This window comes from Mercenaria mercenaria, chromosome 4, assembly GCF_021730395.1.
Source record: "Mercenaria mercenaria strain notata chromosome 4, MADL_Memer_1, whole genome shotgun sequence".
Lineage (NCBI taxonomy): Eukaryota > Metazoa > Mollusca > Bivalvia > Venerida > Veneridae > Mercenaria > Mercenaria mercenaria.
In genome coordinates, this window is record NC_069364.1 from 1,866,538 (window position 1) to 1,883,405 (window position 16,868).

At 35.2% G+C, this 16,868-nt stretch overlaps 2 protein-coding genes across 2 annotated transcripts; both read right to left on the reverse strand.

The window, feature by feature from the left end:
- Positions 1–91: 91 nt before the first annotated feature.
- On the reverse strand, positions 92–4,586 carry LOC123553126 (toll-like receptor 13). The gene is made up of 2 exons (XM_053540117.1): positions 4,098–4,586; positions 92–2,617 (listed from the first exon to the last, which is right to left on the reverse strand). Exon 2 carries the CDS (start codon positions 2,554–2,556, stop codon positions 442–444), a length of 2,115 nt encoding a protein of 704 aa, XP_053396092.1. The 5' UTR covers positions 2,557–2,617; positions 4,098–4,586; the 3' UTR covers positions 92–441.
- A 4,890-nt stretch (positions 4,587–9,476) lies between these two features.
- On the reverse strand, positions 9,477–14,289 carry LOC123550804 (toll-like receptor 13). The gene is made up of 2 exons (XM_045339191.2): positions 13,934–14,289; positions 9,477–12,601 (listed from the first exon to the last, which is right to left on the reverse strand). The coding sequence occupies exon 2, from the start codon at positions 12,558–12,560 to the stop codon at positions 10,449–10,451; it is 2,112 nt and encodes a 703-aa protein (XP_045195126.2). The 5' UTR covers positions 12,561–12,601; positions 13,934–14,289; the 3' UTR covers positions 9,477–10,448.
- Between the last annotated feature and the right edge of the window lie 2,579 nt (positions 14,290–16,868).

Below are 16,868 nucleotides of genomic sequence, written 5' to 3' on the forward strand. Positions count from 1 at the left end.
TTTCCAGTCAACTTAGTATATTATGCAATACTTTTTATTTGAGTTTAAATAATAAAACATTTTACAAAGCTAATAAAACAATAAAAAGTAATAATGTTAAATGATTGTTTATAGCTACAATAGAAATACAGTCCATAAAATGCAAGCTTGCAGTCAGTATTTATAATATAGATCAGAATATACGTCACAAGAAAAACATGTATTCAATGGTATAATATACATTTACGAATCAAACAATGACATACTAGTATAATACATAGGATTTTAGAACATTACATTTTCGTCTTAAGAAGTCACATGAACAAAACTTGTCCATCTCAAATATTACTTTACTTCTATGTCTAGGAATGATTCATTCGCACTATAACAACTATTTTTGGAATAAATAATGTAATCAGTAATTTTTATTTAAGAACATTTAGAGCGTCTTCTAGCATCTGTTCACTTCTTCAGAGCATTTTTCAGTTTTTCCCAGAACAGTTCTTGACCTACAATATCCTCTGTCCATTCTATGTATGTTGTTGTATCAAACAGAAGCTTCAAAGAATGATTCATATTTCGTCCATCTATTTTTTCTAAAAGAATAACCAGAAGCTCCGTTTCATCCTTAATCAGTTTCGAATGTGCAACTTTCAGTTCAAACATGCACCATTCACTACGAGCAAATCCATTAGTAAGGACAAGAAGAATTTTCTCACTCTTGTCTATATTGGTTACAATATTGTCGTTGATAAAAGCGCCTGGTTGGAAGTCCCGTTCATGAATACATAATGTCAAGCCCATTTGACCTTCAAGAACTGGTAGAAGTCTGCGACGTACCCACGCCGAATCTTCTGCCTCATATGCAACAAAAGCATCGTACACAAAGTTATTCCCATTAATAACTTGATAGTTTCTTCTCTTTCTTAACAAATAGATATAATGTTTGATATTCCATCTGTTTCTATAAAGTATAATTACGGTAATACCTATAACAATAACACATGGCGAGGCAATAATAGCGACCCATATCCAAGGACTCCATGGATGACATTCTTTGTACGTGAAAGATATATCAGACAGTCGCATTGTAGACTTTTCTTTTGGAAGGGAACATACGTATTCCTGTGGATACCTTAAAATAACTTTCCGATTTCTATTAATTTTCATCCAGTTGATGAACCATTCAAGTCCACAGTCACAAAAGAAAGGGTTTTGGCTTAAGTCTAATTGATATAACCTGTTTAGAAGTGATGTTGGCAAGGCTGACTCGTCTATATGTCCAATCTCATTATATCTTAAGCTAAGAGACCTCAGATGTTTATTTTCCTTAAATGTTTCATCACTTAACTTTGTAAGTAGATTAGACTGCAGACTTATATTAACTAGATGTTTCATCTGATTCAGGATAATTTTAGGATCCTGTGCAATCTGACAACTAAAACAGTGAAATGATTTAAGAATTATCAGAGGTGAAAATAGTTCCGAGGATTGTTCGCTAGTTAACTGAAGCATGCCAGTATGACCTAAAACTAAATACCTCAAATGTGGTAAAAGCCTAAACGTATCTTTGAAGGACGTAAAAATGCTTTTTGCTGGACCTCCGAATCCTAAATGAAGCATTGTTAGTGAGGTTGAATTAAAAGCAAATGGTCGTACTTTTAAAGCATCTCTATTCAAATTTCGTAATCTCAGATAATGAATTTTCGGTAGCTGAGACAAAAGGTTATCACATAAAACCGTTATGGGATTTTCTCCGACCTTTAAACATTTTAAATTTGGCAAACACTGCAAATTGTCTGGACGAAGTTCACTTATCCTATTATTTTGGATGTTTAGAATTTCAAGCTTTCGAAAATAACAGTCTGAACGATTTTGTTCGGTACAAAAATCAGGAAATGATTTTAAACGGTTGTGATCAAGATAAAGGGAATATAGATTTGTATGTTTAAACAGTGATAGCTCTTCAATAAGATTGTCTCTTAGGTAAAGAGATTTTAAACTATTAAAAGGTTTGAAACTGTCCATTGCAAGTTTTTTGATACTGGAATCTTTTAATGAAAGTGTTTCTATATGATTTTCCCCCATCAACGAAAACAGGTCTTTTTGGATTTTTACTGTAGTAATTCCACTCAATTCTAAATGATAAAGGTTATGAAAGTTAGACAATGCACCCAAAAGATCTTTCATATTGCTGTAGTATATTGGATTATATGACAAATATAAGTATTTCAAATTTGGAAACGTAGCAAACGCATCCGAGGAAATATTCTGGATATGATTATGGTCCAGTTCAAGATCAACTAGATTTGCTGGATTGCTAATATTTCCGAATGTTACCGACGTGACATTTGTTAAGTCATTATAACTGAAAATCAGGTTCTTGATATAGTTTTTAGTCCTAGGGATGTATGTCAGATTTTGATGACTGCAGTTTAGAGACATTCGATGATGATCAATCTGTTCTCTGCAATAGTAGCTTTTGCTGTTTTGTTCCTCTAGTAAGGGTCCGCTGCTTCTTGTGCTTTCAGCCAAAAACAAAAATAGTAGAAAGATTTCAAATCCCTGGGACTCCATTTGATGTAACTTATACTGTTGTACGGCTACGGTTGCTGTGGATTATTTCTCAACGATATATCTACAAATACAAAGCACTCAAAATGTTATAGATACAAATAGATTCATTCGAATGCATACAGGATAAAAAGTAATTGTCAATTATAAAATCTATAAGAAACTCCATCGCAAGCCTAGAATGCAACCAAGCAAAATAATAGCAAACTGGATTTGATTGAGCCTGTTCACCAGAGGTAACGGACAGTGCGACACACCTCCCGCCCACTAGCTCCGGCTTAAGCGGAATTATACGGAATTCTATTGAATTGACTCCATGATACCAAAGGACAAGAAAATATAACAACACTGAAGCCAAGTATGGGGGACTTGTACGTTTGTTTGTATATAAACTTGTTTATAGTCGCCACCGGTAACATACTCGTATATGGGCGACTCCTCCAGAAGCCTGTTAGTAATGTTAGTGGGAAGATAGAGCAAGATACAGAAGACGCCCTAACTCCAGAAGCATCCCTGGTTCTTTAGCGTTCCAGGTGTAAAACACCGATACACGGGTCTATTATCCGAATGTTAGCAATATTTTAGCTGGAGCGGGATCTCTTACTCACGACCTTTGATTTTGTAGTCAGACAGTGTTACCACTAGAACACATGTTTACGTCCGCCACACGGCACTTGAAGATTGCAGTAAATGAATTCTACTATAGAATGCAACCAAGCAATATGATAGAGCAAAATATTAGGACACTAGATTTTATTGAGTATGTTCATGAGAGATAATGTAATCAGCAATACTTCTCACGCCCTCTTGCACCAGCGTCAATGGAACTGTATTATACAAGGATATTGAAATATATATTAAACAACAATAAGTCCAAGCTTTTTCTTAAATGCTACCTATCATTGAACATGTATCATTAACGCCACTAAAAACAAAAAGTTTTAGTTCGTTTTAATTTTGCTGCTGGTGATGCTCGAGCGTATTTGATGCGGATTCCGCTTTACTCCATTCGGCATCTTAAATAAATAACTGCAGAAAGTAATGACGCGCGAAGCATCAACAGAACTGTAAAATGCACATACATTTCTATATTTATATATAAGAAACGCAGCTTATCCTATGATTTCTTTCTTATCATTCTTTGTAATGTAAATGGCTTTGAGAATATGTACTATTAGTTACAGTCTTGATGTTACTGTAAAGTAGTTCACTATATACTTAAAACATTTCTTTTAATATTTCTCTGAAATATACTTTCTTGGATGTTTGTGTTGATTATTAGTTTGTAAATATCTGGGAAGATATATAAAGAAAAACACAGATACGCAAATAAATTTAAAGAGTTTACTTGACGTTTAAAACTGTCTCGTATCTAATTAAGTTTTTCAATAAATTACCTTTGATTTGTTGCAATTTGTTTAAGTGGACAACAAATTAAGTCAATAAGTACTGGTTTCTCCGATTTCTCGATTTATCGGCGAACTAATTAAAGCTTATCAAAAAGGCAGTTAACATAAATTGCACTTAGAAATGAAAAATGTTACCTTTCTGTTTTATTCATTTCACAAAAAGCAATTTTCAAATTATTTCAGAGCTGTATATTGTATCACTGATATTTATTCCGTTTAGCAAGATCACACGTTTTCATTCCCTTGACTTTTTGATAAAGTGATAGCCTTGCTGTCAAAGAGATCTATGGCGAATTTTGACTAATCAGGAAACAACTTAAAGGAAATTATTTCACTAAGTATCTGTTTGTCATCATATGATTATCTAAAGAAAATAACTCATCGGAGTAAATGTATGCACAATCACGGCAGCGGAGATATTGCGCGATATTATGAGGAATCTTTTGGTATAAACAATATCTATTGACATTATTGCCATTGGACAATATCAGAAATGAACATGTACTCTGACCGACAAACACAGCCAACCGGAACTCGTACGATTTTATTCAGCCCATTGTTATGTACCTGCTCATGAATTCCTCGTGCAGCCCGTGTGTGTCAACCATGTGGATTTATTGAGCGAATATTACACAGATACATGTGTAAGTCGAGAGATTTTCTGACGATTAATCTTTTTGTGATAATGCCATGGCTAAATTTCGAAGAGATGGTCAAAGTTTCGGCCATGCTCGAAATTGGGCGAACAGAGACATGGGAGCGCTTGTTGATAGGCCTCATTCAGGTAGACCGCGTGTAACGTCAGTACGGCAGGACAATCACATACGTCAACGCCATTTGCGTGACAGATTTGTGACGGCTGAATCCACGTCATATTCAGTGGTAGGTTACCGTGGACGGCATATTTAGTATTAAAACTACTTCAAATCTCTTTGTTTTCTGTATTTATTTATGAACATGTAGAAGTATTGAATTGTTTAGTGTGCTCGTAATTGAGACATCAACAATGTATTTAGTGTAACAGTGGTTATTGGCTTCATATTTCTAAATAAATATATGGGACAGTTGAAATAGAAATGATTTGCATTTTCTACCTCACCACATACAGTGGGCTGTAAACAATGCCTTTTGAAAGAAAGATGTTCATTAGGAGAGCTACTGTGTGTCCTAAGTCTACCATGGAGAATCCGGTGCTTAATTGTTTGTTTTGGGGTTAACGCCGTTTTCCAACAGTGTTTCAGTTATGTAACGGCGGGCAGTTAACCTAACCAGTATTCCTGGATTCTGTACCAGTACAAACCTGTTCCTCACATGGATCAGAGGTGGAGGAAGAATGATATCAGGCACAATGTCTTTAATCATATCGCCACGGAGAACATTCGGCCCATCAAGGGCTCAACGCACGACCCCGCGATCCGTAGATCTGATTTCTCCCTACTTAGCTAAGAGGGTGGGCTACCTGCGTAATAGTGACATTCAGTACATCAGAAAGCCGTCTTTTGAAGATGCTTAAATTTGAAAACTTCCTGTGATCTAATGGTAGTTGGTTCCAGCCAGTGACAGTTGATGGCATGAAGTAGTTCGCAAAGAACTGAAGAAGAGTGTGATAGTGCAGGTTTCTATAATCAGCGACATTTCTAAGAATGTATACGGATGTTTGCACAACAGTTTTAGGTAGAAAGGAAGAAAGATACTGTAGAGTGATTTTTCATTTTATATAAAAAGAGTGAGTTTATGTTTTTGACTTCTTCCGACCTTTAGGAGAAGGAAGACAGTCTCTTTATAAAGTTTGTCGAAGAATGGAGTTTGGTGGCTCCTGCGATGATTATGCATGCTTCGAGTAGGATTTCCTCGGGTTCAAATTTATTATGCTGGTTACTGTTATTCCACTCATCATAATACTCCAGAAGGGGGCGTATAAAAGACGGATAGATAGTTTCATTTTGTTAATACGTTCTCATAATGATATTACGTTTCATTGCCTTTTCTTTGATGTTGTCTACGTGTTCGTAGAAGTTAAAATATGCTTGTGAATGATTTTCTCTAGTGTTGTGATGAAAGCGATATAGGTCTGTAGTTAGATACTGGAACGTTTTAACGCGACGACACACATTAAATGGACGTCACAAATGACGTTATGCAACCGATACTTGCACGTCAATATAGAAAATAGCAGAAGGAGGTTTTAAACACTCCCAAACTTTTGGCGCATTTCAAACAAAACTGTCGGATGTCCTTTAAAGATTTTCTTAAAATGAGTTGTCTTACACCTAAGAGAAAATGTAAAATTGATAAAATATTTTTGAGTAGACAAAAGGGTAAATGAAATATTTTTAATGATAAAACATAAACATTCGCTCATAATAGTTTTTTTAAGGAAAAGAGTGATACATCACTAAAGATTTTAGAATTTTATGGCCTTTTATAAGCATATAAACATATAACGGGAACCATCTGGAACATACACAATCCTCTGCCATACAGAACTGAAAAACATGTTTCAAAACTCTTAAATAATAATTTTCATTTACATTTGTCATACAAAAGACGGCTGCAGCCTACAGTTGTGTACGCAGGCATGGTGTTTTAGTAGGTATAAGAAATGTTTGAAGCTTATATACTTGCATTTTTGTATGTGTAACGAACGTCAAATGAAAATATAATTTCAAATATATATGTTAACCTAATATCACTGAATTGTTTGGCTGGAGTCTCGAAAATAAGAAAATGATAAATCCTTTTTCAACAATGATCTATACCAGCCTGGCCAAGTAGTGCGGCTATTGTTATGTTTAAGTGAAAGTATATTGTCATGTAACACATTCATGATGATCTTCGATTCGCCATTGTTTTAATATCTAAACTAAATGGACTTGCAAAGTCCTAGGAAAGACAATACAAACTGTTTATCTTCTTTAACGATTTGAAGAATAAATCTATTACGAGAAAACGAGAGAAGTGTACTATTCAAGGTTATCCGAAACTAAGTTGTCATATTGTCTCCAGTCACATTCAAAAATAACAACTACTTGTATTTAAGTCCGAAAGCCGTGTTACGCTAAAATGTTAAAAAAACGATTTCGCGCAGTTGCGTAAGCAATTACTCTTCAGTCGAGATGGTTGTGAGATGTTTTTAATTTTGTTCGAACTTACAACATTCTCCCAAATCTATACAAATACAAATTACGTAACGAACATAACAAGAGCTGTTTTGAAAACACATGTGCACCTCCATGGTGACCTGTTTTGTATGCTTAACTTATCTTAACTACCAAATGACCTCCAAAACAACAGGCTACCGGCAACCGTCCTATGAATATTGACAGACAATTCGGTCTTAAATGTTTTAGCGGAAAATCTTTTCAGTCTAGATGTCAGGGTGGCTACCCCAAAATATAAGGGTTTATCTGATCACGGACAATAATTCTTAGAAGTTTGACGACTGTAGGCCAAAGTGTACTTTAGTTATTGAGCGGAAACGGAAACCTGTCACCACTATTTTACCTTTCAGCTACTAAACCCCCAAAATAACACGATCATTTGTTAACTGCAGACAATCATCTCATGAAGTTTGACGATTGTGGAACAAATATATATTTAGTAATTAAGCAGAAACCGTTTTCAGTTTCAAGGTTTCTGTGACCTTGACCTACATGGTCACTTGAAATTCACGCTACTCGTGAATTGCTTCTAGTGAGTGTTCAGTCGGTGGAAGATATTTTCTTCGTTTTGATTTTGGTTGGATAAAGTTATTACGATTAACGTATCAAAATTGCCATTCATTGGTAATTTTTATTCCATTTTGTTCCGTAACTTTGCAATGTTTTCAACGCTAGAAGTCCTGAAACAGAACAAAATATCTAATTACTGCATTTTAAATAAAAATGCGTTTCTCTAGCAATGCAATGAACCAGGAAGAAAAAGGCGGACTTATAAAATGATAATAAAGTAATGAATCTTGTCAACATCAGATAAAGTACAAGATGTGTTGATTCATTAATAGGAAGATCTGGGTGATAAAAACCGTAAGAAAAAGCATTATGATCTTAATACCTAAATGATAATGTAAACAATCAGATACACTCACTAGTGATTGTTTAGAGTCAAGAGGTTTAAGGAATTTAATCCAGTGTCAGCTACTCATCATACAGGAATTCATAGCAGTTGACCATACAATTATCATAACGCTTATTTTGATAAAGGTGAAATCGGCAATCAGTCTGCGAATGATCCATCAGTAAATCAAATGTAAATTATTTCTTGACACATTTCTTCACCCATGTCAAAAAAAGTCTATGAATAATAAACGACTTTATATACCTCTGCTCAACTGTCACATTATCCTGAAATTTAAGTACTGTTTAAAACAGTGGTTTCAGTTACAATGTCTACATGATTTTAGTACAGTGAGACTACTTAAGCCACTCGGGCCTTAGAACGATGTATCATTGTTTCAGTCTTTGATCTTAAAGTAGTTCTGCACGTTTGATTAACCGGAACTGACGGCATAACACCACTTTCCGGAAAACCTAAAATAATTCTAGTAACCATTATACGGGTAATATAAATGTTGCCGGGAATTTATAAGATCCCGTGTATTTAACAGTCAACAAAACTGTCTATAGAAGTCCATTGTGAAAATTGACCAGAAGATACATATTTTTAAATCTGTCTTAACAAAAAACAAATCAAGCACACGACATAATCATTCTTTATTGCCTTAATTTCCATCCGATACACATAATGCCTTTAAAAATATGGTTTAATAAATTTCTTCATTGTAGAACTATATTTGTCCAAACGTGCAGAGCTACCTTAAGCTTGGGCTCGGAGCTAAGGTTTTAAAGTTTCTTGAAAGTCAAGGCCCTTATTGGTATCAGACATAAACCTAACATATCATACAACATGGTGTATTAAACAAGATAAATTTATGGTTAATAATGTACGAGGAGGATGAGAAATGTTATTAAGATAGTGGACCCGCAGTCACAATCGGTATGTGATTACGGGTCCATCTCCCCCAAAACTTGCAAATTATCTAAACCTAGACATTATAGTTTTACAAAAGACTGCCAATTTAAGTAAAGTCGTTCTATTTTCACAATTCACAAGTTTGGAAAATTTGATAGCGTTAGAATGTTTAAAGTAATAGTCGTCTATATATTTTTTTCCTAACATAATTTAAGTAAGCGCAACTGAAGATATAATGAATTCCGGTTTTTATGGGAAGTCATATGCGCATTGAGCTACATTTACGTCCGAAGTATTCCGAAAAAAGAGAATACGCAATCACTGGGGAACTGTTGAGTGCGATCATGGTCTACAAGCTGACATCGTAGAAAAAAGCTACTTTATAAATAATTATATATTTTAACCCTTTGTTATGGAACAGAAAAGTTTGTAGCCCTTTTTACACAATTTATGTACAATATAAGGTAAAATACATTATATATTATATGTATTATATAGAATTATATATATATATATATATATATATATATATATATATATATATATATATATCGTTATGGCTTACTTAACGCTATCATATTTGTTGAAATTAAAATCAAATATAGTATATATTACCAATATCATTTACAAATTTAACTACCCCTTTCTCGATTTACCGCAACGGTAGCCTAGTGGTACAGCGGTATAATGTGACTGGGTGGGGTATTGCGACACGTGACTCCGGCGTGATATTAGTGTGACAGCAATTGAGCTCACTGCTAAAACTAGACACCGTCGTTTATATGCCTGAAAACATGTTGAACGTTAAACTTGAACACACACCACCCAAAAGCACACGTACGTACGTACGTACTACATACCTTCCTCCGTTTCGTTTTATTTTTAAGATTTATTATTATAGGTTGTTGTCAATATCAACACTGTAAAAATCGTTAATTTCCGTAGGCATAACGAATTGTATAAGTTTGTTGTGATTAATTTTCGCGGATTGATGAAAGGACAAAGTCAACAAAATATTCTCCACGAACTATTATTATTTCACGGTAAGTATTTTCTTGCCCTTTTGGATCACTCAGTCCATTCCATGTTTATGTATCATAGAATCGCGAGTTCGATCCTCGGGCGGGGCGTATGTTCTCCGTGACTATTTGATAAACGACATTGTGTCTGCAATCATTAGTCCTCCACCTCTGATAATTCATGTGGGGAAGTTGGCAGTTACTTGCGGAGAACAAGTTTGTACTGGTACAGAATCCAGGAACACTGGTTAGGTTAACTGCCCGCCGTTACATGACTGAAATACTGTTGAAAAACGGCGTTAAACCCAACACAAACAAACAAACAAAAACATAGAATTCCGCATCAGTCAGTGATTGGGGCTTGAGAATTGTTACATATTTTTAATAACCACTCGTAAACAGACCCTATACCGTCTGTTATTGTTCTGTTTGGTTGTGCGCTATACTTTGTACGGACCTTTTTATATATTTATCATATGCTACATCTCAGATATTTTCACTTTTTAAGAACATTTTTAAGTTTCGTCCAGAACAGTTCTTGTCCCACCTGATCCTCTGTCCATTCTATATAAGTCGTCGTATTTAAAAGAACTTTGATAGAATTTTTCATGTTTTTTGCATCTATTTTCTCTAAGAGAATAATCACCAATTCTTTTTCTTCTTCAATGAGTTTAGTATGCGCAACTTTCAGCTCGAACATACACCATCCACTACGTGCAAAGGAATTCGAAAGAATCAGAATCATTTTCTCACTAGCGTCTATATTGCTGATAATATTGTCGTTTATAAACACTCCTAGTTTAAAATCTCGTTCATGAATGCATAATTTCAACCCAATTTCATCTTCAAGAACCGGAAGTAGCCTACCGTGTACCCATTCGGAATCCTCTGCTTTATAGGCGACAAAGGCATCGAACTCGTAGTCATTTCCGGGTATTGTCTTGTAGCGTCTTCTCTTTCGTAACAAATAGATATAATGCTTAATATTCCATCTATTTCTGTAGAGTAGAATACCGATAATGGCTATCACAATGGTACAAGGCGAAGCAATAAGGGCGGTCCAAATCCAAGGACTCCATGGGTGGCATTCTCTGTAGGTGAAAGTCACTTCTGACAGCAGTTTATTAGACATTCCCGCCGGTCCGAAGCATATGTAGCCGTGTGGATACTTTTCGACTCTTGTCCCTTTCGGTTTAGTTTCCAGCCAGTTAATAAACCATTCAAGTTCACAGTCACACACAAAGGGATTTTTACTGAGATCTAATTGATGTAATCTTCCTAAAAGTGTTCTTGAAAGGGCTGACTCCTTTATGTGGCCTATTTGGTTATATCTTAAATTGAGAAATTTCAAATACTTGTTTTTCGCAAACGTTTCTCCACTTAATGTTTTAATCAGATTGCCTTGCAGACCAATATTACTTACAGATTTCATATTAGTCAAGATGAATTTTGGATCCTGTGAAATTTGACACGCAAAACAACTGAAAAATGTAAGACTAGTGAGGGGATTAAATAGACCTGCTAATTGTTCACTTGTTACTTCTAGCATGTTGATTCGATATATCACCAAATGCTTCAAATTTGGCAAAAACTTAAATGTGTCATTGAAAGAAACGAAAACGTCTCTAGCTCTACTTCCTAATCCGAACTTAAGCTTTTTGAGTGATGTTGAATTGAAAGCAAATGGTTCAATCAATAAACTTCCTGCTCTCAAATACCTCAACTGCAACAAATCAAGATTAGGTAACTTTGACAAGACGTTGTTCCGCAATACTTTAATAGGATTTCCACCAAGTTTAAGATTTTGTAATTTCTGCAGACATTTGAAATTGTTCGGACTAAGGGCATCTATACTGTTGCTTTGGACATTGAGAACTTCCAAGTCTGGCAAATAGCAGTCTGAATCATTTCCACTTAATGAAAAATTAGGGAATACTCTCAGATTATTGTGGTCGATGTATAAAGACTGCAAATTCTTATGTTTAGATAAAATCAGCTCCACAATTTGATTGTCTCTTAGATAAAGACTTCTCAAATTGTTAAAATTTCTAAACATGTCCATTGAAAATTTTGTCAACTTGTAGAATTTCACTTCCAACGTTCCAATTCGATTTTCTTCCAGCAGTGAAAATAAATCCTTATCTAGTGTAATAGTGGGTATGTCGCTCAATCTCAAGTGCGAAAGAAACTTCAATGTTGCCAAAGAGCCGAAGAAATCTTTTAAGTTGTTGTAGTCTATAGGATTGTTTGATAAATACAAGTATTTCAATTTTGTAAACGTATGAAGAGCTTCTGATGAAATGTTCTTGATGTCGTTATGGTCGAGTTGAAGCTCTATCAAATCAGCCGGGTTGCTGATATTTGTAAATGTTCCCGACGTGACATTTGTTAAAAAATTGTACCCAAATATCAGGTTTTGCACGAAGTTCTCAGTCTTTGGGATATAGGTAAGGTTTTGATGACTGCAGTTTAAAGTCACCCGATGATAAAAGTGTTGTGTTTTGCATTTTGTCTTCTGATATGTGTCGATATCAGTTGCGCTGACGTCTGTGATCTGTTTCAACGTAAGAAACAACAGGTAAATTGTCACTCCTCTATGTGTTTCCATTTTCACCAAATTCTCGTGGATTTATTCTCCCTTGTAAAAACCTGAAATATAGGGGTTTCTAATAAAGCTTTGTTGAACAAGTATACAAACATTCAATGAAAGTAGCAAGTTTCAGAGAATGTGGTTTAGAAGTTAATGATCTCGTTGCTTTTGGAGGCAAAGAACTCAACCAAGCAAACATAATAGCAGACTCGGTTTGACTGAAGTACTGAAAATTGCCACACCCCTCATATACCCATAAGGAACTCTTTTACCTTTTATTACAATGAAATTTATGATCGAAAAAGGACCAGAAATAACACCATTGTATCAGAGAACATTTGCGATTTGCCGGCCGCCTTGTGTTACTAGTACTTGGGTAGTTTTGTTTGTGAAGAAAAGTTTAATACTTTCAGAAGCATGTTGCGTACTTGAACGGAATCTATAAGAAGCTTGAACGCAAGCAAGTAAAATAACAGCAGACGACTAGGTTGCGTCACGTCTGTTCAAATTTATTGTTTACGTATTCAGTAGTTGATGTAGCTGTTTTGCAAACGTTGAAAACGACTGTTTTGATAATTTGAGGCTAGGATAAATAGTTGATAGTGCCGAGTATAGTCAGCATAATATGTACCATACCAGTATAATGCCTGTAAAAGAATCTCTCTAATATGTGACGTAGATTATGTATTTTCCCTACTGAAAATTAATTTGAACGCATGTGTTGAGACGTTTAGTGTTTCAACAGCCTCCTTCAGTTGACAATTTTGCATATAAACCGCGATGTGTGTGTGTGTGTGTGTGTGTGTGTGTGTGTGCGCGCGCGCGCGCGCGTGCTTGTTACATGTAATCTGCCGAAAGTAGAAATAATTCACTTCACAAAACTATTTTTATTTTTCAAATTGTAAACCAAAACGAGACATTTTATTTCCTAAATCATGTGTGCAAGAATAAATGAAATCTTATTTCTATTTCAGAAAAAAATCTTTTATAAATATTTTCATTTAATTTGTTTTCCAAATTTTACATCAGTTCAGTTTAGGAAAAACACAGTAGACTCCACTGAAAAATACGTTCTATATCTATATACATGTAAAACATTTTAGTCTATTTTCAGGACGTGCGTACCTTTCCCATAAACATTAGAACTTGAAAGTTTGTTGGAAAAGAACGCAGAAAAGGCGAAAAAATGTTGGAATAAAGAGTGCTTTTCTACAGTGTATCAGTTGCAATAATATCTAATAGAAAAAATGGAAAGTGGAAACACGGCATCTAGCCCTAGGTTGAGCAGAACTCAGTATCATATCAAGTTTGTTTTTTTCTAGTGGAAGACTCTAAAACAGCATTACATTTAAATAAAAAAAATAAAAAATTATAAAAGTAATTTTGCAAACCTTGCCGATCATTTAACTGAATTTCCCAAATTACTTTCAAGCACTTTATCCTTTACTTCCTCGTGGTATTTGAAATGTCTTTGTTACTTCAATATCAAGAAAAGAGCTAATTCACGGGCAGTATCAGTATTTTACTTCCTGTTAATGATTTTGAGTCAACGAGAGTCATGTAGCGTGTATAAGTTGTATTCGTACGAAGAATGCCGCTTTGTGATTACTAATCCATTTACATTTACATTTTGTTTAGGGTTAAATATTAATATACAAGACTATGCGCCGAAGTAAACAAAGATGTATTTATATTTCATATTTGAAAATGTCTACATTATCTGCTCAGTAATTATGTAAACGTGTAATAACATGTCTGCGTAAAAAACAGAACTATGAATTATTTTAAATCACGACATACAAATAAATTACTCATAGGATAGTCGGTACTAATGCCTCCGCTAAGGTGTTCCGTTAGGGCCAACGCCTTTTCCTTGAAAGTGGCCATGCGGTAAGCGCGTAATCACGATGGTGAAGCGCGATAATACGGTGGCGGATGGCGAGACATCTGGATCTGGCCCTTCGTGCTTCGCGAGGTCACGATGGCGAAGCGCAAAATCGCGAAAAGTTTGTTATTTCGCGCTTCGCCATCGTGATCTCGCATTTCTCATATCGCCTTCGGAGAAGCGCAAAATCACAATGGCAAAGATCGAACTCCTAATGACGAATCGCGAAATCACGATGTCGAATTGCGAAACCATAATACAAGGAAACTGATACACGTTATAACAAAACAATTTAGAAGCATATAGGTGCATAAAATCATCCACGGACAATTTTGTAAACCAATCAAGCATCGATAAAGTTTATATCTGCCATGTTAGTGGCCTTTTCTAGGGGGAAGATGGCACTATTTACAGATATGGACTAGATTCGAGTGGAACCCGAAGGCACATCGGACAGCTTAAGCAGAATCGATTAATCGAAAGACCAAAATAGACTATAATTGTATTGTAGCAATATAGTAGTAAAGCAAACCTTTCTCAAGACTTTCACATTATAGTGTGACTAGTTTTATTACTTTTGGTGAAAAATTTTATGACAGAGCTGCTGTAGTGTACAGCCTTTAAGCAATTGTTGGGCAATAAGGGCCCAGTTGTTCGAATCTTTAACGGGCTGTTAAACTAACTGCTGGTTAGATTTTGATTCAAAATATTTGTCTTGATGGGAAATATTAGTATGATTTTTCTATTTTACTGTGAAGGCTTTTTATTGTTCAAAGTCCTTAACGCATACATTTGTTTTTCAAAGTCTTCTAAATTGTCGACATATAGCCTTAAAAGTTAACCAACCGTTTGCTTGACCGGCTGTTCAAAGTTTTGAACAACACAGTCCAAATTGCGACCTGAGAGGAACTGTTGGACCTAACTGAGAAAAAATCTGGATTTCATCTTTTCTCCATGACTAATGACCTGGGATTCAAGTCATGCTAGATGCAATGCCAAATTTGACATGGAAAATATGTTGCGGACATCCCTGGCTGATCTGGAATTAGTTCTATCATCTTTTTACTATTTTGTATTGTAGGAAAAATAAAAGTTTGTCAAATAAAATCTGAAAATCGTTTCCAATTAAAACTGAAGTGGGTGGGGTACCTTCGTTAATGTACGCTTTAAAGCATATTTTGTAAATAGCTCTAGTAGTATCAAGGTTTTCCTTAAAATGAGCCAATCCCCGGCATTCAGACTTCACGCAGAACCCAAAACATTTCCAGGCGTCTGATTCTGTGCTGCCAGGAAAACAATTTTTTTATTATTATTACGGTCATGAAGTGGCCTAACAGCGTTCTCCATTTTAAAGAGCAGATATTTTGAAATACTAACCCAAAGATTAGAAAAGCGCAAATATATGTACGCCGAGAGGTATCTGAAAAAGTCTTGAAAGCTGGATTTTAATTTTTCAACAAAATCAGCGACTAGAATCGATTCTTTGTGGTCAGAATCGATGTCGCCGTCTTTGAAACTTTGGCGATGATTAATCGAACATCGTCGACAATCGGACCATCACTAATTACTATCATCGTAAGCCCGGTATGACTACATTATTAAAAATCTTGAAGTTTGTTTTCACAAATGGCTGTTTAAGAGCTACTGAATTTGACATTTAATTTGGACTCCAGACCTTCATACATAGTTTATTTTTGTTGGGTTTAGAGTTTCACCAACATAATTTATGTCATTAAGTGACTTTTTCAGCTTTTGTTGGTAGAGGAAGACCCTAGGCACCTCTCTGAGCATTGTTTCAGACAAGAGCTGTTACATGGGTAGGACCACAGACATTCCATAAACCAGTGCATTTCCACTACCGTTCATGAACAGACTCAATCAAAACCGAGTCTGCAATATAATCATTTTTGTCGTGTTGAGCGACTTGTGGAGGTTCCACTTTTCCTATTTTACTCACATGAAGAATTTTACATCTCAAGCTAGGTTACGAACCCACAGCGGTGAGGGACAAGTAATTCTAACCTTAACCACAGTTATTGTACATATTTAACAACGAAAGATATCTTCCACAAGAAAATTCTAGAATTAAATCATTTTCGTTAGGTAAAGTAGTCTGAAAGATAAACATAAAACATTTAACCCTTACCCTGCTAAATTTCTATAATGAACTTGTCCATCTTTCAATTTGGACAGTAGCATTAATTGTTAAAAGGGGTGATTACCAACAAGATACTGACTGAATGCCGAACAGTTATACTGGTCGCATAGGTAGAATCAATCCTGTCCAGTATGACAACAAAAATAGAATTAGTAACTGAACAAGATGTTGTCTCATTGAAAAATATTGCCAAAAAAAAGTCCTTATAATTAACCATGTCACGTCGGCTGTGCCATACTTATGATAGTTGACACCACTTACGCATTACGTGTTTTATTTATGA

Excerpts from the sequence above, each read along its gene's own strand:
- LOC123550804 (XM_045339191.2), bottom strand. The coding sequence starts at position 12,560 with ATGGAAACACATAGAGGAGTGACAATTTACCTGTTGTTTCTTACGTTG.
- LOC123553126 (XM_053540117.1), bottom strand. The coding sequence starts at position 2,556 with ATGGAGTCCCAGGGATTTGAAATCTTTCTACTATTTTTGTTTTTGGCT.